This window comes from Aquarana catesbeiana, linkage group LG02 (assembly GCF_042186555.1).
Source record: "Aquarana catesbeiana isolate 2022-GZ linkage group LG02, ASM4218655v1, whole genome shotgun sequence".
Lineage (NCBI taxonomy): Eukaryota > Metazoa > Chordata > Amphibia > Anura > Ranidae > Aquarana > Aquarana catesbeiana.
In genome coordinates, this window is record NC_133325.1 from 190,335,479 (window position 1) to 190,360,759 (window position 25,281).

At 41.5% G+C, this 25,281-nt stretch overlaps 1 protein-coding gene across 2 annotated transcripts in view; it reads left to right on the plus strand.

The window, feature by feature from the left end:
• ADCY6 (adenylate cyclase 6) overlaps positions 1-25,281 on the plus strand; it is a 382,609-nt gene that overhangs the window by 241,841 nt on the left and 115,487 nt on the right. For both annotated transcript variants that reach the window (XM_073614078.1, XM_073614077.1), the window contains exons 4-9: positions 833-982; positions 2,064-2,185; positions 4,876-4,987; positions 10,948-11,075; positions 20,835-20,993; positions 21,610-21,751. In XM_073614078.1, the coding sequence (XP_073470179.1) occupies positions 833-982; positions 2,064-2,185; positions 4,876-4,987; positions 10,948-11,075; positions 20,835-20,993; positions 21,610-21,751 (813 nt within the window). The remainder of the gene's footprint in view (positions 1-832; positions 983-2,063; positions 2,186-4,875; positions 4,988-10,947; positions 11,076-20,834; positions 20,994-21,609; positions 21,752-25,281) is intronic.

The window sequence follows — 25,281 nt, forward strand, 5'->3', positions numbered from 1 at the left end:
TCACGCCCACATATGTAAACAGCGTTCAAAACACACATGTGAGGTATTGTCCCGAATGTTAGAGAGAGAGCAATAGTTCTAGCCCAAGACCTCCTCTGTACCCCTCCAAAACATGTAACCTGTACATTTTTTTAAAGCGTTGCCTATGGGGATTTTTAAGTACCGAAGTTTGGCGCCATTCCACGAGCGTGTGCAATTTTGAAGCGTGACATGTTGGGTATCTATTTACTCAGCGTAATATCTTTCACATTATGCAAAAAAATTGGGCTAACTTTACTGGGTTTTTTTTTAATGCATGAAAACGCATTTGAAAAGTTGCTGCAAAAATACCGTGCGAGATAAAAAGTTGCGTGAGATGGTATGCATCAATAACCGTGTGTATGGCTGTGTTTACTCTTGGTATGGCTGAATGGGAAGAGGGTATGAGATTAGGGAATTGCTGTGTCTATTATAAAAATATTTGGTGGAAATAAAAGATAATAATTGAGCAGACCTGATTGGTGTACAGTAATCCGCATAAGCCAATCACAGATGAGCTTATGTACATGAAAGTAAGCTCATTTCTCATTGATTGATATAAGTTTTAGCACACTGTGACAATATATTCTGTGTTCCTCAAATCAAACTATTGTGCACCTCCAGGACTACTATGGTTTGGTTAGCATTTTACATTTTTCTCTAGTTACTTTTGGGTAAAAATATTTGATGTTCTGTAAGATTATGTAAAAAAAAAAAAAAAAAAAAAGTTTTATAGTGATCATAAACTTGTAAATTGAAGATATAATATCCTCACATTGGGATTCTATAAATCCATTTGCTCTTCTCTTTCTAGCTAAGTGCCAATGTACTGATCTTCCTCTGTACAAACATTATTGGCATTTGTACCCACTATCCTGCAGAGGTTTCCCAGAGACAAGCCTTCCAAGAAACACGAGGTTACATCCAAGCTAGGCTGCACCTGCAGAGGGAAAACCAGCAGCAGGTTAGTACTTAATGCCACCCACGTGTGTTGCACCATAGAAGAAAGGAACAAGCTGCTGTGTGATGAAACAACACATGTATGTGAATCTTAACTCTGAGATTGCAATCACCATCTAATTAGCAGGTTAGCATGAGGTACAAAACCTGTGCGATTTTGTTTACAGCTCATGTTGTAGAATAAGCAACAAAATTGTGTGAGATGCAAGGCATATGTTAAGCTGGCCATACATGAATTGAAATTTGGCCAGTTCAGCAGGTACCAGCCAAATTTTACTCCATGTATGGGTTAGCTGGATGTACACAAGTTGACCTATTGATTGACTTGTGTATAACCAGCCTGTTGGGATTCCCCCCCCCCCAAACGATCAGTGCCACTATAGCCGGCAAAACTGATCATTGTATACATTATCTCATCGGGAAGGATTCCCCCATCCACATCAAAAAATGATTCATGTATGGCCTGCCTTACACTGGGCAGCTTTAAAAAACAAAAAAAGGGACTTTTTTTTTTTTTTTTTTGATGTCGTACTTGTATGCTGTGTGCTTTCTCTTCTAAGCCTGTTGACAAAAAATCCTGGTATGAGCGACCCTCCTTGTCCTGCCTAGATACAAGGAGGCATGTACATTGGGCACACCCCCAGCACTGCAAGAAATAGTGCCATGTTGAGTTCAAAACCTATGCATGCACAGTGCATCCTCTCACCCTCTGTCAGAGCAGCTGCTGAGCTCAATTTTGTGGGAGAGAGAGAGTGCATTGCACATTTGTGGTATCTGAACAGAGCAGAACACTCATTTCCAATGTATGGCGCATCTTTGCAGCTAGGCAGGGTGGGGAGGGTTCCTATTACTTGAAGTTTTTTTGACAAGCTTGGGAGAGGCCAAGCCTACATGGGTATGACATTTTAAAAGTAGCTTCATTTTTATTTTTAAACTGCACAGTGATTTTTAAACTATTGGGGACACTTGAATACATGGGAATTTTATTGGAAAGGCGAACATGGCTATTAACCATTAAGGAATTTCTATAATAAAAGTGTTTGTGCTTGAATAACATGAATTATGTTCTCTGTTTAACCATGCAGGAGCGCCTCCTGCTGTCTGTTTTACCACGTCATGTGGCAATGGAAATGAAAGAGGATATAAACACCAAAAAAGAAGACATGATGTTCCACAAAATCTACATACAGAAGCACGACAACGTCAGGTATAGTTTCTTTTCTAAACATTAAAGATAAACAGACTGATATAAAACTTACCTTGTAATCTAGTTGTGTATTTGTATAATTAAAATTGTATATAGAAACCTAGAAAAGTGACAACAGAAAAAGACCAAGTAGTCTATCGAGTCTGCTATTTGTTTGTTTTGTTTTTCGTTAACTTCTGTCTGAGTATAGATCTATGTTTGTCCCAAACATGTGTGAAGCCATTTACTGTCTCACTAGCTCTGCTGGAAGTTTATTCCAGTTCCGGTCTTTCCTCCAGACTGTATATATTAAAGTGGAGGTCGGCTGAAAAAAAAAATATTAAAAGCCAGCAACTACAAATACTGCAGCTGCTGACTTTTAATATATGGACACTTTCCTGTCCAGGGAGCCCGCAATGTCGTCAGCCGAAGCCGGTCCGTCCTTCGGCTCTCAGCTGCTGCCGCCGCCATCCTCAGTAAGGGAATAAAGAAGTGAAGCTGTGCGGCTTCACTTCCTGGTTCCCTACTGTGCATACGCGAGTCGCCCTGTTCGTTCTCTCAGGTCCCTGCTGTGTTCTGTGTCTCACAGAATACAGCGGGGGAGGACGGGGTAGGCGCCGGAAGTGGCATAGGTCACCGCAAGCGCTGCGGTGATCTATGCCAGGAAGTGGGAGCAAATATCTGTATTAGACAGGTATCTGCTCCCTCCTCCCCCCTGAAAGGTGCCAAATGTGACACTGGAGGGGGGGGGGAATCCAAAAAGTGGAAGTTCCATTTTTGGGTGGAACTCCATTTTAAGTTCCTGAAGTCGCTCTGAATATGTGTTATCTCCCAGACCTTTCACCATTTTTGTTACCCGTCTCTCGACTCGTTCTATCTTATCAATATCTTTTTGTAAGTGAGGTCTCCAGAACTCGTCTCACTAAAGATCTATTTAGGGGAATGAAAACCTCCTTCCTCCTGCTGGTGATCCCTCCTAGAATTCAATTTGCTTTTCCCACTGCCTAGTCATACTGTTTGCTTATTTTGCAATCATCTGAAATAAGTACCCCCAAATCTTTTTCCTCTGTAGTGCTGGCTAACACTTTATCCCCACGTTTTACTTTCTCAATCGATTCTTTTTCACTAGATGCATTATTTTACATTTAGAAACGAATCAAATATTTAAATCTTTACGTTGAAGTAGAATAAGTAGTGATTATGTATTTGTATTGTACTTCTATAATCTCCCTGTAGCACAGCTTAGGCCTCATTTACACTAGCTGGCAGGGGTAGTAAAGACAGGTGGTTAAGCCGCAGCTTTAACTCTCCTGACTACCGAGCCGCAATTTATTATCGTCATGGTTACATTTCTGTGTGGCAAAAATCATTAACTCTGTCACATTAGGCAGGTGGAACGACCTCCAAACGCAAACTATTCAAGTTCAAAGGACCACGCTGCAACCATGTATAATGCAGGCACTTGTGGTACTTCTGGCTCTGGATGGTTAAAACAGGCCTCCAGGAGGCTCCAAGCCACCTCTAAAAAGCAAAAAACGGTGGATTGCTCTTCAGAGGGTGCCCATAAAAGAACCACACATGTAAATGAAGCCTAGGACTGTCAGTGATGGGCAGTGTAGCTATGCTGTCCACATTTAAGGCTTTAACACTAGCAGCACGTAGCTACATTATTGTGCACTGTAATAAAATATGTGTAAAGTTTAGTAAGTAGTGCAATTCATGTGGCAGTCACTCAATAAAGCTGTAGCAGGGAAAGATTAGGTACCATAGGTTTCTTTAAACCACATATGTCAAACGCAAGGCCCATGGGCTAGATCTGGCCCACTAGGCCTTGTCATATGACCCTCCCACCCAGTTTTGCAGACGGATCTCTGCCACCTCTGGCTGTCGCCCTTTCTGTGTTTACAAGAGACAGCTTTGCTCTCAGCAGCTTCTGGATGTAACAGATCGGACGGGTCTCCAGAATCTGAGAGCGAGAACAATCTCCTTGCAAGGCAGCACCACCTACACAGAGCTGTTATAACAGAGTCAAATACACAGGTAGTAGAGGTGCCTACACCGGGCATTACTAAAGCTGCCTACATGGGGAGAGAGTAGAGATTCTTGGAAACTTTGGCTGGGGCCGGGGAGGTTGGTGTTACACACTGTGCATTGCGTACCCCTAAACCCTGCACACAGCACACCCCTAAACTCTGCACTCTGTACACAGTGTACCCCTGAACTCTGCACCCTGTACGTAGTGTACTCCTGAATGATAAGAGTAGATACATAGGGGTTTATTTACTAAAGCTGAAGACTGCAAAATTTGGCTCACTTCTGCACAGAATCCAATCAGTTTTGAGGTTTTATTACCAAAGCTTAATTCAACATGCTCAGCTTAGAAGCTTATTAGTTTCTATGCAAAAGTGAGCCTGAATTTGCGTACTCCAGCTTTAGTAAATAAACCCCATAGTCATGCAGCTACAACCGCCCATTTGAGGGCAACCATGCCACTGATGTGGCACGCAGTTGAAATTGAGTTTGAAATCCCTGCTTTAAACGAATACATTTGATGGGATTTTTTTTTTTAACTACTGGTTTACTTACTGGAACTTTTATCTTGAACATATGTGAAACTATGCTCTTTTATCAGGATCTGTGTTTTATATGAATTCATGATGCATACTTCTGATTCCTGCAACAGTGATGACATGTCTTGTTTTTTTTTCCAGTATCCTGTTTGCTGATATTGAAGGCTTTACCAGCCTGGCATCACAGTGTACAGCTCAGGAGCTAGTTATGACTCTGAATGAACTCTTTGCACGATTTGACAAGCTAGCAGCAGTAAGTACTGTATTTCAGTCTTTAGATGAGCTTTGTATTTTCTATTCCTAGTTGATGTTCGAACCGACTTCAAATTGAGTCCCTTCACCCCCTTCACTGGTTGTACTATTTTTTGCCAAGCCAAAGAGTGCCACCAAAGGCAAGAAGAATCAGAAATGGCTCCATATTCAGACTGAAAGCCCTCCTAAAAGCTGTGTGAACGTGGCCTCCTGGTGAGGATTGGCAAGAGAATATATGGCTTCATGGCTACTCTTACAAACAAAAAATACAAACAAGCACCATTAATGCCTGAAATACTGGCATTTAAACTTGCACTTGGAGTTTGTTATTTTTTAACACAATTTTACAATTTTGTGGCCTAATTATGTTACCGACTCATGATTTATGATCTGATTACTTAGAAACGTTTTTGTTACAAACATGTATCATTTGGACTATAAAAATAATTTTTATTTAGTGCTAGTTCACACCAGACGCAGTTCCGTTCAGTTCCATTCGCTTTTTTTCTGCACAAAATGTATGCACAGTGTTTTCCATGTATTCCAATGGCTCTAGTTCACACCATGCAGTCAGTTTCCGGTCAGTTTCTGCAGCGGAAACTGACTGCATGGTGTGAACTAGAACCATTGGAATACATGGAAAACACTGTGAATGCATTTTTAGTGCAGAAAAAAAAGGACATGGAACTGTACGGAACTGCATCTGGTGTGAAGTGGCCCTTAGAGCCACTTCACACCAGATGCAGTTCCGTGCGCTTTTTTCTGCACTAAAAATGCATGCACAGTGTTTTCCATGTATTCCAATGGCTCTAGTTCACACCATGCAGTCAGTTTCCGGTCAGTTTCCTGTGCAGAAACTGACTGGAAACTGACTGCATGGTGTGAACTAGAGCCATTGGAATACATGGAAAACACTGTGCATGCATTTTGTGCAGAAAAAAAGTGCACAGAACTGCGTCTGGTGTGAATTAGCACTAAGAGATGAAAATAAAATAAAATACACCAGAAACAAGCACTGTGAGGTGTTCAGGGGGGTACCCTAAGGGGCAGTTCACACCAGACGCAGTTCCGTTAAGTTCCGTGTGCTTTTTTTCTGCGCAAAATGCATGCACAGTGTTTTCCATGTATTCCAATGGCTCTAGTTCACACCATGCAGTCAGTTTCTGCACCGGAAACTGACTGCATGGTGTGATCTAGAGCCATTGGAATACATGGAAAACACTGTGCATGCATTTTTAGTGCAGAAAAAAAGCGCACGGAACTGAATGGAACTGCGTCTGGTGTGAACTAGCACTAAAAGAGGTTGGCTGCATCCCAGAAATGTATTTTAGCTAAAATGTAATTTTGTGTTTTTCCCATTGGATAATAATGACATAATAGTTTTTAAGAGTTGTTCTTACAAATATAGTAGTCTGTTTTAGCACCCTGTACTGTTAGGCACAGGTGCTGCTGGGACTGGGTTGGAATGTTGCTCATGTCTGTCTGTTTCTGTATCCCAGTAGTGGACCTTGATAGTCTAACTTTAGCTTTTTTTTTTTTTTTTTGACAAAGTGGGGAAGACTAAAATTGTGCTAACTTTTTATTTCTGTCTGTGATACCATTTGGGGATATTTTCCCTCACTTTCCCTGTAACATCAGGACAAGAAATGACAGGGGGGTTGCCACTGATACAAGAAAGCACAACAGCAGTAAAAACTTTTTTTTCAGTTTTTAAAAAAAGAAGTTTAAGTTTTTTTGTTTTTTTTTTAAGAATCATACTTACCTAGGTGGATGCAGCATCAGTTCAAAGGCTCTAAGGCTGAGAACTGAGCAATCAGCGGTGTTTGTTGTTTTCTCAGTGCTCCCTGAGCAGAGGACTGGTGACTATCAGTCACCACTGCCCTCACTCACTGGAGTGCTGGGCTGTGGAGGGAGCGGGAACAGCTGGCTCAGGCTCCTGGGCGGATCCCGATCATATGGTCGCAATCTTTCCCCAGCCTGGACCAATTCTGTGACGTCAGCCGACAGCGGGCTTCAGCTGGTTACAGGGGCGAGTCCAAAGGGTGGTGATAAATAACGTGTCCTCAGACTGGTCTGGAGTGGTAAGTGGGGTACCCCAAAGCTCTGTCTTGGGACCAATTCAGTTCAATTCATTCATAAATGATATAGACAACACATGTGCGGACGACACAAAAATAAGCAGGGCAATAACTTTACATCAGGATATAGACATTTTACAGAAAGACCTAAATTAAAATTTGGGGTGGGCAACTAAATGGCAAATGAGGTTTATTGTAGAGAAATGTAAGGGGCTAAAAACATAAACGCAAACCACTCACTAGAGGGAGAGCCTCTTGGGGAATCAAGGATGGAGAAAGATCTGGGGGTCCTAGTAGAAGACAGACTGAGCAATAGCATGCAGTGTCAAGTTGCAGCTACCAACCCAGCAGAATATTAGCATGCATAAAAAAGGGGATTTACTCAAGAGATAAAAATATAATCCTTCCACTTTATAAAACTCTGGTTAGGTAACATCTGGAGTATTCTGACCAGTTCTGGTCACCGGTCCTCAGAGGGGATGTGCTGGAGTTAGAGAGAGTCCAAAGAAGGGCAACAAAATTGATAAGGGGCCTGGAGGCACTAAATTTATTTTCGCTGGAGAAGAGACGCTTGAGAGGGGACATGATAGCGATTTACAAACCTCAATGGTGATTCCAGCGTAGAAAAAGAACGATCAAGTCTCAGGGAGTGTAAAAGGACAAGGGCCACATAATGAGATTGGAGGAGAAGCGATAAGGATGTGGAACTCTTTTCCACAATTGGTGGTGTCAGCGGTCAGTATTGATACTTTGAAAAACTCTTAGATGTGCATCTTAAAGAATACAACATATAGGTATATGGGAAATGATTATCGAATCTGAAACACGTACACCTACTCAGGTTGAACTGGATGGACTATTGTCTTTCTTCAACCTTACCTACTATGTAACCATGTACTGTATGTAGCTGAAGACGGGTCACAGGAGTGCAGAACGGACTTTACTCCTGTGATCTACAGAAGTACAGCTAAACAAGCTTTGGCTGTACTTCTCCTTTTAACTCTTTTCCCATTTGTCTTTCTCTCTTCCTCCTTTTGGAGAGACATTCTAACAGAAAATGGATAAAACTAAGTCCTTGCATAGATAGACACTGGCACAGATACTGTGCAGGGGCCATTTCTTTTTGGCATGTGCATCCACTCAATTACGTGCAGGCAGCCTGTGGAAGTGGATGCAGTGGGTTGCACAGACACAGGTGCGTGTTAAAATTTGACAGCTTTGCAGGTGAAGGTGCATGGCTGTCAAATCCTGACAAGCTGCTGTGTCTATGCAGCTGCTGCATCTGCATCCACTTCCATAGGCTGCTTCCAAGCAGCTGGGGGCAGATGTAGATGCCAAAACAAACACCTCCTGCACACAGCACGGGTGCCAGTCTGAACAACTCCTTAAGGTCTAGACAGCAAAAACTGACCAGCTGTAACCCTTCCCTACTCTATCCAAAATAAAATAAGTGTTGGCTAAAGTTGGGCTTTAAGCTCCATAGAAGTTGACTGCTGAACAGCTTAAAGTGGTTGTAAAGCCTAAACATTTTTTACCTTAATGCATTCCTTGCATGACGAGGGAATGGGGGGGGGCGGTGCCAAGTCCCGCTATCTCTGTCAATAGATGCAGCAGAGGGGATCGAGTGCCTCCATGGGAAACGGCCTCTGGACAGAGGGGAGGTGCCAAGAGCGCAGCGGGGGACCCAAAAAGTGGAGGTTCGTGGCCACTATGTGCAGTTCCATTGCACAGAGCGGGTAAGTATAGACATGTTTGTTATTTAAAAAAAAAATACCTTTACAATCACTTTACAGCAGACCTTCACACTACCTCTACCCCCTTCCTCCTCATATGAAACTGCCACTATTACTGTAGTTACTACAGTAACTAAATGGTTAAATAAACACATTAAAGTATACTTTCTTGCCTCCTTGGTTTCTGTTTTCACACATGCTAATGCCTCTCTTCTCCTCCTATAATCCCACGCAACCATTTTGACTAGTAGACTTCATCGTGACTGGTCTTTTCTTCCTTTTGATCTATGAGATTACCCACTGACAATGTCAATGCCAGATCTATGTAGAAAAATTAATGGGTTTTTTCTGAGATCTTGTGGGATTTTGTGAAAAAAAAAAAAAAATTCTTACACATAGATGCCACAGTTTACCCAAGAGAATTCCCTATATGATCCTAGCAACACAGCTTTCCCAGGGGCAGCTTTGCCATCTGTGCCTCATTGGGGTGGCTTATCTTCGCTTCCTATCCCATGGCTAAAACAAGAAATGAGAAGAAATTTCTTCAAAGTAAGGGAATCCCTGGTTGTCACCAGATCCAGTGTCTCCATTTGAAGATTCTCCTTCTCTTCCTGTTCTAGTGACAACTAAAAATGTGTGATTTTCTTTCACTTTCACTTTTGGTGATATTGGTGAGCAGGACTACTACTACTGTGTCCCTAATGGGTGGACACAGACAGTGATAAAAACCTAATCCCTTTCCAATCTAAAACTAAAAAACTAAACTAAATAACTAAACTGCCTTTTAGTTATACTTTAAAGGAAAACTGATTTATGCTTTTTTGAGGTAAAGTTGATTTGAAAAGTTCAGCTGGTTAAGAGCAAGGAGCACTACAGATGTTTACGCAGAGTTACTTAAGGAGAATACACAGTAAGGCTAGGCTTCTTTTAGGCTTCATTCACACCTGACGTTTCTGGAATGCGCGACAAAGCTCTCAGAAAACACATGATTTGCCGTGCATCATGAAAGCGCACTGCAAATGTGTTTGCGGTGCATTAATTGTTAATGGCACTCCAAACGCAGGTAGAAGACGCGCGTTTGCCGCAAGGCAATCGCACTACAAACATGCCAAAACATGCTGTGAAAAAAATTTCTGAAGCTCTTGGGGCATTTGTAACACATTGGGCAGCCCATTCAAGTGAATGAGCTGCCTCGTGTGATGAGCAGAAACACTTAAAAAATGTGCTAAAGAAAAAACTGTGAGCAGGAATATGAGTTCCAGCTATGCACAGGTGTAAATGGTGACTTAAAGGAGATCTCAAGCTCTGAGTTTTTCCCCCTTTACTGCCCCCTCTTCCACCAACCTTCCTGAAGCTACATCCCCAAACCCCAATTTTTCTTTTTTTTTTCTTCCGCCCCTTTACAATAGGCATAATCTTGCTAACAACATAGTGAAGTAGCCTTTAGGAGGGGAGTCCAGGGCTAATTATTGCTCTGTTTGAATGAAGAGACCAGTAACCCTGTGAAGACTTTTGCTATTCACTTGTAAATTTACTAAATTTTAAAATTTTCGATTGGTACATACATTTCCCTAGCAACATTTGAGTAGCCGTGGAATTTTCTTTTTTTGCTGGGGGGGCAGAGCAAAGGTTTTCTTTCCTAGGTAGGACCTCAGGTCATTAGTAGGCAATGAATGAAAGGGAGTATAATGTAGGATTTTGTTTAGTGGTGCTTAGATGATGTATTACTGTATATGACACGCCATAAAATGAGTTTCTAAAATACACACCATACTGTTAATGTCTTCTACGTGACAGACTGATCACATATATGTTTATATAATAGTAAGTTCCTTGCTGTAAAAAAATGCAGTACTATGAAATTTCTCACGGCCTCCAGTCTAATTCAAGCTAGCTTTTGAAAACTGAATGTGATTGGTCATTTAGAAAGCAGAGGCATTTACACAGCATAAACTCCAGGAAGTCTAATCCTTCCGTACCTCATACTGAGTGCAAAGTTTGTCTCCACCATTAAATTGTTTTATCTATTATATTGCTAAACACATATTTATTGTGCTACCATATATGACTGCATGTTGTTTTTGACCCATATATATGGCACTGAACAGTAGTTCAGCTGTAATATTATAACTGTCTTTTCCTGTTTCAAGGAGAACCATTGCTTGCGCATAAAGATCCTGGGGGATTGTTACTATTGTGTCTCTGGATTGCCTGAGGCCCGTGCTGATCATGCTCACTGCTGTGTGGAGATGGGAGTTGACATGATTGAAGCCATCTCGTAAGTGCATCTCTGCTTGAAGCATAATTGCACATAACCATATATGCATCTTCAGTTTAGTGCTTTAGTATTGTGCCATTGTGGTCAAGGAAAATAAATAGTTATATATAAATTACATCTTGATGAGCCATGAATTTATGTGATACAGAACCAGAGCTGAACTGATTATTTCCTAGATTTATTTTGCAGATTTTATGAAACATTTTTATTTAGAGGGAGATTGTAGAACATCTTTACGTGGTTAGGTAATGAACTCCTCCAACTGTTTCCGTAAAATGAGTTAGCCATGGGAAGCTGTACAGTTGTTTACCAAGCCCACACCACCATGTGCTCTTGCTTACCTGTGCAGGTGTAATGTACTATGTCCCCACCCTGCCTTCTCTTTTACACATTGGAATACATTGAGAAATGGGTAGTAAAAAGTGCATTTTTAGAGTGCCCACAGTGCAGTTGGTTTGAAGAGGATGATCAGATACTGTCTTTCCAGAGAGCACACGGTGCAAATAGCACAGATAAGAAAAAGCACAATGAGTAATCTTTCCTTTCCCATATCTGGCATTGAATTTTATTTTCATTATAAAGTTTTATTAAGCCCTTTAGCAATTTACAGACACCATGACAGTGAGCCAACAATTTACATCAAGTGACAGGAAACTTCCAAATAAGGGTCATTAAACAAAGTACCAATACTCCACGTTAATATCCAAAGGCACTGTCTTCCATTCCTCTCGTACTCCCAACATATTAGCGTTAAATACAATCACAACAGCAAAAAGAAAAAGGAAACTGCAGACTGATATCAGGGCCAGATACACGGGTAATGGAAGGCTATGTACCAAATATAGGGTCACGCAACATTCTGTTGTAGGAGTGTTCGCTATAGGGCCTACTTTTTTATTTTATTTAGGAAAGAATATTAAGAGAAAAGTATAAAGAAACAGTATGTGGAACTTACATGGAGATAGACCAGAAAAGAAAAACGGAGGGGTGGGAAGAAAAATAGGAGGGGGGCGGGATGTAAGGGGAAAAAACTTAAAACCTTGCCTGTGACACGTCCCTCCTAAGGGTCCCCAAGATGCCTTTTATGGGGGAGATGGGTCACCTAAGTCGTGATGTGGGAGCTGTAGTCCTGAGAGAACTGAAAAATCGTTACAGTAATACCAGCTCTTCCTTACGTTGCAGAGCAGCGGTCAGACTTTCCATATTTTTAAGTTAATTCATCACAGATGATGGCCCCCCCATCAGAGGATCAGGACATCTCCATCTAAGTAGAATACATACCCGGGCTGCATTAGGGAGGTGGATCAGGTGAGATTTCTTGCATCTCTGTCTGGAAATTGAGGTCAAATGTAGAAGACACTTCTGGGCAGCCTTCTAGGGAGATGTTGGTTAGCTTAAAAATTAGAAACACCAGAAAAGGCATATAAGGGGGCAGGTCCAGAATATGTGCAGCAGGGTGCCATTCTTCTGCTGACATCTCTGACAGAGCGACAAAATCGCAGGAAAGATCTTATGTAGTATGGTAGGCCCTCTGTACCAGCGAGTCAGCAATTTGTAATTTGCTTCTTGATACCTGCTAGAGAGATTTACAGTGCCTCGAAAAAGTATTCATACTCCTTGAAATTTTCCATATTTTGTCATGTTACAACTAACAACGTAAATATATTTTATGTGATAGACCAACAGATTGGGTGGAGTGTGTCTGAACAGCAATTTTCAAGTCTTGCTACAGATTCTCAATTGGATTTAGAAAAAGAACCCAGTCTCATAGGTGTTGCGTCAAGTCTTCCCATATCCCGTTCCCATTTTTCTAAAAAGGGAAGAATCGCATCATTGTTACGAGGTCGACAGGGCATGCCTTAATGGTGCATTATCTAAGCAGTATGTCTCAATTGGGGTACAGGACCTATACGTTTGTCACTTTGGATCGTGGAAGGATAATGGCGTAAATGCATAGCCCTCCGTTGGTTTCATTGGTGGAGAAATTATGGTCTGGATCCTCCCTATAGAACGACAGCGAGCTTAAGCTCATAATCTTAAATTTATTGGCAGACAGAAAAGCCCGAAACCGAGCATCTTTTGACACCGGAGGGTGAATGGTGAGGATAGGGTGAGCTCTAGGGGGAGCAGTGCAGGCAGGTGACATAAGACATTATGAGTTAAGTAGAAGTGGTGCGTACCGTTATAAAAGGTAATAAATTGTATTAAAAAAATGTCTAAAAAAGGCAGTGCAAGCTAAACAAAATCCATATGTTATAGGGACTGTCACTGCTTGTCTTCAACTCTTGCCTCCAACCCCATAGGGAACTCCTGAGCACCAATCAGTGGGGCCATGAGGAAATGGGCTGGGGGAGACTCCGATAGACATCCCGATTTTACCACAACTGAAACTGGTACCAATCTGGGTGAGATTTGACATCCGGACTCCTCAAGTTTGCCGGGGGAGAGATTGTGCAGGGAGAGCCAACATGTCCTGTTCTAAGTCCAGCCACTCCTTTCTACCTGCATGTTTAATCCAGTCCTGTTTAACCCAATTTTGCCTTTTTCCTTTGGGAGGGCCAAGAGGCAGTAGGGTTATCTGGTGTTCTACCCCCACAAATGATTAAGAAATTCTGCCTTCATTGCCTTGAAGGATCTTGGTATGGGGACTGGGAGAGTCTGTAGTGAATATAGTAGTTTTGGGAGTTTAGCGTATAGCCTGTACCCATGTAACCAATAAAGGGCTTTTATTCAAGAGCATCCGAGTTGCCAGCCCTTTTTGATTCTAGTTTTGGGAGGACGGTCATTTTCAAGATAGCATTCCTCCCAAACCAGGTTCGTGCCAGTATTTTCGGTCTATCCTCAAGGACGACAGTCGGTAGTGAGGAAGTTATCCTTGAAGATATCCGACAAGAAAGATAAACGCCTAGATACTTGAGCCTAGTCTGGGCACAAGCAAAAGGAAAGTTGCCTTGAACCCCCCACAAAATATCAGAAGGTAAATTTATTGTTTAAGGCCTCAGATTTCTGTACATTCATTTTGCAGTTAGAAAGGCCTGCATAAAAGTGCAGTTCTTTCAAGAATTTCGGAATAGTCATATCTGGGTTAGTTATGGAGAAGAACATGTCATCTGTATAAACTGCAACCTTGCGATGGGCACGCTGGCTTTGAAGACTGAATGTCGGGGTTAGACCGAATACGTAAGGGTTCCAGAATCAATTCAACGATGATGGGGACAGAGGGCATCACTGTCTGGTTCTGTTGCCCAGCGGAAAGTCTGTCAACATTGCCTCACTAGCCTTGACCACAGCTGTAGGGTGAGAGTAGATAGTCTATCCACTTGCACGCATTGGACCCCAGTGCGTTTCGTAAACAGCCTGTTGACCCGGTCAAATGCTTTCTCCACATCTGCTGAATTTAACAATGTTGGGATATCCCTTGACTAGACCAAGTGGGTCAAGTTCCGAGACCTGTATTTGTCATCCCATGCTGCTCTGTTAGAAATGAAACCCACCTGGTCCCTATGTACCGGATATGGGATGACTAGATGCAGGTGGTTTGCCAGTGGTTTGATTTCTACTTTGGTAGAAATCTTAAGATTGATGTTTAATGGGGAGATTGGCTGGTAATTAGCACAGTCTGATTCATTCTTCCTCTATTTCGGAATCAAGGTGATGTGGGCATGCAAGGAGTCTTTAGGGAATACAGCTCGATCCAGTAGGGCATTATAGGAATGCACCAAGTGTGGAATAAGAAGTTCAGAAAAAGTCAGATAGTAGTAGTAGTAGAAAGTAGCGGGAAGCCATCTGGGCCTGGAACTCTGCTCGCCTCAATGTCTTTCATTAAGGAAAAGGAAGGGGAAAGAAATTGCGCTCGGTGTTCAATTTAAAAAGTGAAAAAGACGTGAAGTGAGTCCTGCAGCTAAAACACAATAACCCCAATACAAGGGCACACAAACTAAACAATATATAAAACAGTGTAGCGCTGGACTGATAAGAATACGTATATATTAGTGTATGCGAGTAGACCAGGACCCATAAATGTGTACATAAATACAAAAGAAAACCATATACCACTTAATCTAGAACAATTCAGTGTCTATAAGCGTGTATTGTGACACTAAAAATTAATCAAGTGCACCTACATATATCTAAAAACAAAAATTGATATATATATATATATATATATATATATATATATATATATATATATATATATATATATATATATATATATATATATATATATATATATATATATATATATATACAAAAATGGTGAACTCAAAGTAAGTTATGTGGACCAATGTGGCACCAAAAATTAAAATTGCATCGACATGTGATAAGGAACTCTGTTCACTTATGTATTGTTAGTTGATCCTTATACTTAGTGATCACAGTGAAAGTAAAAAATTGAAATAAATAAATTAGGACAGTCCCAAAAGTTATAAACAAAAGTCCCAAAACGTAGTGACACTCCAACACAAATTCTGGTTCAATATTCCACCGCAGCTGTTGCCCACCACCAAGGGATTAAAGTTGGAGGCTTACCGGACAGCCTGCGACCACCCTTATTCAGGGGGGTCAAAACAGGCTCAGTAGGGATGTATGAATCCAGAAGATGTCCTCGCCAATAATCTCCAGGTGTTCTCCAAGTGTTCTTATGGCAAGCCAAGAGGGGCTTCCAGACAGGGTACAGCAAGGATTTGGCCACTTCACAAAGATGTATACAAATCAATGGATCCAAACAGCAAACAGACACCAGGGATGTCAATGGATCCAAACAGCAAACAGACACCAGGGATGTCCCTGGTGTCTGTTTGCTGTTTGGATCCATTGATTTGTATACATCTTTGTGAAGTGGCCAAATCCTTGCTGTACCCTGTCTGGAAGCCCCTCTTGGCTTGCCATAAGAACACTTGGAGAACACCTGGAGATTATTGGCGAGGACATCTTCTGGATTCATACATCCCTACTGAGCCTGTTTTGACCCCCCTGAATAAGGGTGGTCGCAAGCTGTCCGGTAAGCCTCCAACTTTAATCCCTTGGTGGTGGGCAACAGCTGCGATGGAATATTGAACCAGAATTTGTGTTGGAGTGTCACTACGTTTTGGGACTTTTGTTTATAACTTTTGGGACTGTCCTAATTTATTTATTTCAATTTTTTACTTTCACTGTGATCACTAAGTATAAGGATCAACTAACAATACATAAGTGAACAGAGTTCCTTATCACATGTCGATGCAATTTTAATTTTTGCTGCCACACTGGTCCACATAACTTACTTTGAGTTCACCATTTTTGTATACTTTTGTGTATATATATATATATATATATATATATATATATATCAATTTTTGTTTTTAGATATATGTAGGTGCACTTGATTAATTTTTAGTGTCACAATACACGCTTATAGACACTGAATTGTTCTAGATTAAGTGGTATATGGTTTTCTTTTGTATTTATGTACACATTTATGGGTCCTGGTCTACTCGCATACACTAATATATGCGTATTCTTATCAGTCCAGCGCTACACTGTTTTATATAATGTCTTTCATTGCCAGCTGCACTTCAGACTCCATAATAGTTTTTTCATGGCTTCCCTATCCTGCAGAGAAAGCTGCTGGAGCCCCAAAAGCACTAAAATAGGAATCTATAGCTGATGTGTGTGAGGAGGTCCTCTGGGAGAGCAAATTATACAGCCACTCATAATATTCCTTAAAACAGTTTTCAATTTCAGTAGATCAATACACCTTGTGCCCCTAAGAAAACATAACCAGAGGTCTATCTGCCTTGCACCCAAATTCATAAAGCATCGATAGTACATCATTTTAATTTTCACCTTGGAAAACAAGAGTGAGTTCAAGGAGTCTCCTAAAACCTTTACGTCAGCACCCATCTGAACAGACAGAGAGTGCATCTCGTACCCCTAGTTCTTATCCGTGGCCTGAGTTTCAGTGTCCCGCAAGCAAAACACTTGTTATTGTAACAGGTGCATGGATTGATATGGTGCAGAGACCAATATCACCAGCAACCACTAAGGACAAAGCAGATTGGTGGAGTCACATTGGTGGAGTCAAAAGTAATCCAACAGCGAGTACGAGTTCTGGGGGGCCGCCAATTAAACATATAGTCCCGGATGTCTGCCTGCTAAATATGCCTGACATTACCTAAGCTTTTCTATTAGGCATAATATCAAGTCTAGGGCAGGTATCCCCTCACAAATTAATAGGATATGGGGGAAAGGAGAGGGGAGGGGTCTAAAGTGGAGAACAAAAGAGCCTGAAAGCAAAAATGGTAGAGAAGGGAATGTAGAAAGGTATAAACAAGGCCAAGGATAAATCCAAGGAAAAAACCAAGCTTACTTACCGACTGGCCCACAGACAACCGAATCAACCTGTCTAACAGTATGCGTTAAAAACGGGGGTTTAGTCTGCACGCATTTGAAACTCCATGCGTAAGCTACAGAGCCTCGCCAAGGCACCCTGGTATCTGTAGTTCCTATCACTAATGAGTGACTCCACAGTGGAAGCACATGCATTCTAATGGAAACTCATGCATTCTGATGGATTCTGTAGAAAGGTACAAAGACCATGGAGGTCTGAAACAATTTAAAACTTAACTGAAATTGAACTACACAAACTCACGTGACTAACATTCAGTTGAGAGCAGGGACCTATATGGAAGAACATGGAGGCCATACTGGTGCCTGGTTGTGATGTAGTACCCCGGATTAATCCTTGCAAATAAATCACAATAAACTAATATACACAAACTCCTGACAGGAAGACAGCATATCTATAACCCATTTTTAGATCAGCACCCTAACCACTAGGTTATCGGAAAGTTATATACATGAAAAATAAGAAGTGCACACAACATACATCCCTGCATAAGATATATGAGCACCGTGGTCATGACTGGTCAGCCACAGCCCGCTTCCACATGAGGGAGAGGAAGCCCCTGGTAGCTCAGCTCCCCGGCCGCAAGCGCTGGGGGTATGGGGGGAAATCCAGGCCAAGATGGGTGCCATTAAAAGCACCCCACATCTTGCCCAGAAATCCGCACAGCCCACGGGCGGGTAGAGAGCAGAAGGTTTAGCAGGGTGGTAGGAGCAAGCAGGCCATGCTGCTTGAAAAGCACAAATAATACATACCTGGTAACTACAGCAAAGCCTGGTGGCCCCCACCATCCCAGTTATCAGTAAAGCAGGAGCACAACCGAAAAGAAAAGGTTGATTGAAGACCACAGAAATAACTGGGACCCACAGGTTGCCCCCTTGCATGAAAGAGACAGTAAAATATATATATCATATCTATCTCAACTGACTTGGGATCCCAAGCCCATTTCCATTAATATCAGGATAACAGGATGTTCAGGTGTCCCTCCAAGTAGAGAGCGGAGATGACAAGACAAGTAGCTCAAAGGATAGGCCTCAGATGTCAGCCAGCTGCCTGGTGAAACCCCTTGTTAGGCCAATCCAGGCGTGAGAGAGGGGACAGAGGAACACAGAGTAATGGTGCAGAATCACAAACAAGATATAGAAACCCCTGCATCTCAACATTCCTTTATGCCAGACACAATAAACCACCTCAGTCTGCATTCATTTCTTGAGTACCCCGCAGGGGAAGATCCTCATTTGTAATGGCGCATTGCGAATGCAAGCACATGCGACAAACTGTGAGAATTCTGCTGCAGTCCCTGAAGAAAATACAATTTCCTCCAGGTTGATAGCTGTTCTCTTAGTCCAGCGCAAGGTCTTATGCTGGCCATACATTATGCAAAAGAAAATTGCTTCATTTCCCCATCAACACAGTCAGTGTTGATGGAGGAATCCGTCCAGCTGCGCTGTTGTGATCTGACTGAGGGAGTTTTCCTGCTATTGGATTACAATGATCACTGTTGCCAGCTATAGCTGGTGGCAGTGATCACACAAAAGAAAACCCGACCACCTGCTTGTATTGAAGTTGATTAATAGATCAACTTCAGTACAACCAGCCTACCCATAGATGAATGGAAAGTCAGCTGGTTCCTGTTGAATCAGCCAAATTCCGATCTGTCTATGGCCGGCTTTACACTGACTCCAGCCACTACTTTGTGTTTGCCCCTCCGAGCATCATCTACTGTATAATTCGAGGCTATCACAAACTAATCTTAAAACTGCTCCCACCCCCTTCTAACCCTTATACTAACTAACCTGTAGAAGAAAGATGCATATACTTACCTATTCCCAGGGCGCTCTGGTCCATTCATGTGATCGGCTCCACTCTGTCAGCTAACATTGGCTCCAGGAAAGAGCAGACAGAGCAGACAATGGATGGTCCATACTAAGCCTATGGGTGACATCACTGCTCCTGCATTCCAGCCGTTGTTGGAAGCACTCTTTGCTCTCCCTTGTAGTTGACACAGGGAAATCGACCAGACCGGAGTACCCTGAGAATACGTAAAAAAAAACAGGAGGGGAGAGAGGGGCACCAAACATCCTCATAGTGTAGTACAATTTTAGTCAGTGAATTAACCACTTCCCTCACATCCAGACAATGTATATAAACAGCCTATTCAGTATATAATTAGTCCAGACAGTGAAAAAGTCTCACACATGTGGTATTGCCATACTCAGGAGAAGTAGCAGAATGTGTTTTGAGGTGTAATTCTAAGTATGCCCATACTGTGTGAGAGATCTATTTTTAAACTGTGAAAATAAATAATTTAAAATTTTTTTCTGCATTTTCCAAAAACTTGTGGCAAAAAATGAAATTTTTAAAAGATTCACCATGCCTCTTAGAAAATACCTTGGAGTGTTAGCTTTCCAAAATTGGGTCATTTTGTGGGAGTTTTCACTGTCCTGGTGCTCCAGGGCCTCCAAAAATGTGATGGGTGGTCAGGATGCAGAATTGATGCCCCTTTTAAAGCCCAAAGGTGCTCTTCCGATTTTGGGCCTCTCCATGCTGCTGTTTTGATGTCTAAAGCCTGGTACACTGGAAGTTTATTTTGTTCAACACAGTGGGCTAAATTAAAAAACTGAGAGATCCCCATACTGACACAAGAGATGTTAGTGTGGAAATCTTCCCCGCTGTGCCTTTGTGTTCTGTTCTCTCTTCGTGAGTCTGGCTTCTGTAGAACAGACAGCTGTACACACAGGTTGAAAGTCGGCTGGTACCTGCTGAACCAGCTGATTTTGGACAATTTTCAGCTGGTGTGTACAAGGCTTAAGAATCAATTCCGGTGTCCCGTACTGTATGATTCAGATAATAGGCATTTTGACATACCTGTAAATTCCATATCTTGGAGTACAGTGCAGCACACAGATCCTTCTCTTTTAGCTGTGATCTCCAAATTGCATGGCTGAAAAAAAATGGGGCTTCATGAAGTGGGCAGGGTTATACGGATACAGGGGGGGGCAGCAAAGCTTTTAGCTTTGCCTCTACCTGAAGGTAGCGGCATATAAACCATAGTCTTCGAATAAATTCCTTTGTCTCCCGTACTGTACTCCAAGATATGGAATTTACAATTACATCAAAATTCCTATTTTTTCTGTACTTGTTGCAGGGGAACATGAGGAAACGTGAGGAATAAGTATTGCAGAAATATTTTGCATGTTTTGTTTTTTTGGACATACATTTCTTGAATATGTATTGCCATGCATCATTGACAATATACAGTATCTGTGCAGTTGTGTTGATATATATATCAAATAATGACAAAGTGTTGACAACAAAGATCTTTTGTCTGATGCATGCATATTATGATGGGGTATACCTCTAATTTCCCTCAGGCTTGTGCGAGAAGTGACCGGCGTCAATGTAAACATGCGGGTAGGGATCCATAGTGGACGTGTTCATTGTGGTGTCCTGGGCCTGCGCAAGTGGCAGTTTGATGTGTGGTCTAACGATGTGACTCTGGCCAACCATATGGAAGCAGGTGGTAAAGCAGGGTAAGTGAATGTAGAATTTAATCTCATCTCACTCAAATATATTTTCTCAGTGTTTTTTTTTTTTTTGTTTTTGTTTTTTTATGTCGCCTAAACATCAGTCTCTAATGCTGGATATATAGTGCCGGAGGAGCTTTGATCTTTCACTTGAAAACATTCAAACCTCTTTAGAATTGTTTTGTTGTGCCAGTATGAATGTCTGTTATCCTTTGCATGTGATATAGCAAACTGGCTTTTCTCTGTGTTCAGACAACAGTGAGGAGTCAAATGAAACTTTCCATTCCACCAGATGACTTAAATATTTAACCGCCATTATCTTTTGTTTTAGTTCCTGCCATATACTCATAATGGGAACCTGTATTGGGACAAATATGTAAGCTATAATTGCTGCCTTCAATTCTCCATTAGCATAAAAACACCTAATATGCATACTTGTTCTAGGCCAGAGACTCTGTAAATATTGAAGTTAGATGATCTGCATGGCAGCCAGACAACCTGCATTTTCAGAAAGAAAGATCAGCATTGATAGCCTACACATTTCTCAGTGCACATTCCACTCTGTCTTTAACAAGTTTTTCTTTGACTGTGTTCTAAATGTACTATCATCCTCTCTGTTCAGGCGGATTCACATCACTAGTGCAACCTTAAATTACTTGAATGGGGATTATGAGGTGGAGCCTGGTTTTGGAGGTGAGAGAAATGCCTATCTAAAGGACCATGACATCAAGACCTTCCTGGTGACCGGATGCAGCCAGAAGAGGGTAAATTTCTTTTACTGTACCTAATCTTGGGAGCAGATACTTCTACAGTGCCTTGAAAAAGTATTCATACCCCTTGAAATTTTCCACATTTTGTCATGTTACAACCAAAAAGTTAAATGTATTTTATTGGAAATTTGTGTGATAGGCCAACATAAAGTGGCACATAATTGTGAAGTAGAAGGAAAATGATAAATGGTTTTCAGATGCACAAATAAATATCTGAAAAGTGTGGCGTGCATTTGTATTCATCCCCCCTGAGTCAATACTTTGTAGAACCACCTTTCGCTGCAATTAGAGCTGCAAGTCTTTTTGGGTGTGTCTCTACCAGCTTTGCACATCCACAGAGTGAAATATTTACCCATTCTTCTTTGCAAAATAGCTCAAGCTCTGTCAGATTGGATGGAGAGTGTCTGTTAACCGCAATTTTCAAGTCTGGCCACAGATTTTCAATTGGATTTAAGTCTGGACTTTGACTGGGCCATTCTAACACATGAATATGCTTTGCTCTAAATCAGTGGTCATCAACTCCTGTCCTCGGGGCCCACCAACAGGCCAGGTTTTATGTATTACCTTGGGGAGATGCAGACTAAAATACTGCAATCACTGCGCAGAAAATGATATCACCTGTGATGTATTTCAGTTATCTTGCAAACCTGGCCTGTTAGTGGGCCCTGAGGACAGGGTTGATGACCACTGATCTAAACCATTCCATTGTAGCTCTGGCTGTATGTTTAGGGTTGTTGTCCTGCCGGAAGGTGAACAGTCGCCCTAGTCTCAAGTCTTTTGCAGACTCTAATAGGTTTTCTTGTATTTGGCTCCATCCATTTTCCCATCAACTCTAACCAGCTTCCCTGTCCCTATTGAAAAAAAGCATCCCCATAACATTAAGGTAAATAGAGATATGTGGCGCTAACTTAAAGTGCATAAATGTGATGAAATAAATATAATCCAATTTTTCAAGTAAAGTGCACATGCGTATAGAGCAAAATCACATAAAGTGACTAAACATCCATTAAATTCATAAAAAGTGACATTGGATTAATAACAGTGAAAATCATGAAATATGACGTCAAATAAATAAATAGACAATTCAAATGAAGGTGAATAAATCCAAAAATAGTCTAAAAGTGCATCAAGATGAAAAAAATCACAAATTTAGAAAAAATGTTTTCTAAATTAGTGAATTTTTTTCATCTTGATGCACTTTTAGACTATTTTTGGATTTATTCACCTTCATTTGAATTGTCTATTTATTTGACGTCATATTTCATGATTTTCACTGTTATTTAGCCAATGTCACTTTTTTTGAATTTAATGGATGTTTAGTCACTTTATTTATGTGATTTTGCTCTTTACGCATATGCACTTTACTTGAAGAATTGGATTATATTTATTTTATCACATTTATGCACTTTGAGTTAGCGCCACATATCTCTATTTACCTTATTGTTTTTCTGTGTGGGAACACTGCTGTATGTGTGGCGGCTTCTTAGTCCTCTTTAGCTGCTTTGGCTCGCCTTGGTTTTGCGCATTAGTTTTCTTCTCTGATCCCCACAACATTATCTTTCACGGTCGGAATGGTGTGTTCAGGGTGAGTGTTAATTTTCCACCACACATAGCATTTTGCTTTTAGGCTAAAAAGTTCAATTTTGGTCTCATCTGACCAGAGCACCCTCTTTCGCATGTTTGCTTTTGTCCTTCACATGGCTTCTCGCAAACTGCAAATGGGACTTCTTATGGCCTTCTTTCAACAATGGCTTTCTTCTTGCCACTTTCCAAAAAGGCCAGATTTGTAGAGTGCATGACTAATAGTTGTTAGGTGGACAGGTTTTCCTACTGGAGCAGTGGATCTCTGCAGCTCCTCCAGAGTTACCGTGGGCCTCTTGAAGTCAGTGTTGACAATGGTCCCTTACACCAGTGTTTCTCAACTCCAGTCCTCAAGTCGCCCCAATAGGCTTTCCATTATTTTGCACAGGTGATTTGATCAGTTTCACTGCCTTAGTAATTACGACACCCGTTTCATCTGAGGGAAATTCTGAAAACATGACCTGTTGGGGCACCTTGAGGACTGTAGTTGAGAAACACTGCCTTACACAATGCCACCTTCAGCTCTTGGGTATCTCTATTTCTCTGTCTTCCATGGTGGGCTTGCACCCTTTGGTAAAATCCGGAAGAAGATTTGCTATCATTGCATTTATGCATGAACCATTGGTAATATCATACAAGCCATAGAAAGGCTCTTTACACAGTCTGGCGCTAAACTTGCTTTATGCTCTAGCCCAAATACTGAGCTGCTTCCAGCCCTATTGCACATTTTTTTTTTTTTATTTTGGCTGTTAACCTGGCATTACTTATAAAATCTAATACTGTACTGCCCGGACATTCTGTAGGTGGGAACCCCAGTCAAGACTAAAAATTACAATATCTTCTAGTTTTGCGAATGCATATGCTTTGTGTGGCTAAAGAATGGGGTCCATCATTCTTTGGAATGAGGCCAAGGTCCCATCCCAAAAGGGAGGACCATGTATTGGTACAGAACATTAGGTGTCACAAAAGTTGTCTCGTCCTTTTCCCTGTCTGTTGTGCTAACCTGCCAGTACCCCTTAGTAAGACTGAGGTTTGTTATGTACCTAGCAGGACCTAATCTTTCTATGAACTCCCCTACCCAGGGCATGAGATAAGCATCACATTTGAATATTTCTTGTACTTTCGTTGCACAGACTTGGACTGTCATCCGACTTAGGGATGAGTATTATGGACTTAACCACTTGCTGTTAGATTCCTCTATAACCCCAAGGGCTACCAATTCTGTAATTTTTTTTGAACTGGCTTTTCTCTGAGCCTCAGGTACCCGGTAAGGTTTGTACAGTACTTTGACATGAGGCTCAGTCACATTGTCATGGTAATTCAGAAGTATTCGGCAAGAACTCTCTAAGCTCCTGATTTTGATTAGCAGATGGAATCTCTGAGATCCTAACCTCCCGATCATTCCAGGGTTTTATTAGTTGAACATGATTATATATGGAAAGGCTTTCTCTTTCTGGTATAACTACATTTCTGGCCAATGGCTGAGAGCGCTGACCAGAGTGTTCTGGCGCTGGGGGGGGTCCCCCTGTTAGAACACAATAGAACAGCGGGGGAGGTCGCTGTACTAACTGGGCCTAGGAATAGAACCTTTATCCCACCCAAATCTTTACAAAGTCTCCTGGCACCAAGACTAGAACTTACTAAAATATGAGAAAACAGTTAGTTTTTTTTCTATAACAGACACAAATCCTGGCGCTTTTCACAATGTTTAGGTGAGGAGCTAGGTGACAAATATACACCATTCACAATCCTGCCAGCCAGTGCCGCACTGTAACCTTATAGAATCTCACAGTCAATGCCAGCCAGAAGATAGATTTAAGGATCTGTCACTTTGCCCATTCAGGGCAAAATGAAAAGTTCTCTTGGATGAACAACCCCCTCACTTTCATTGTGCCCCGCTGCCACTTCTTTGCTCCCTCTGTAAATACAGTGCCTTGAAAAAG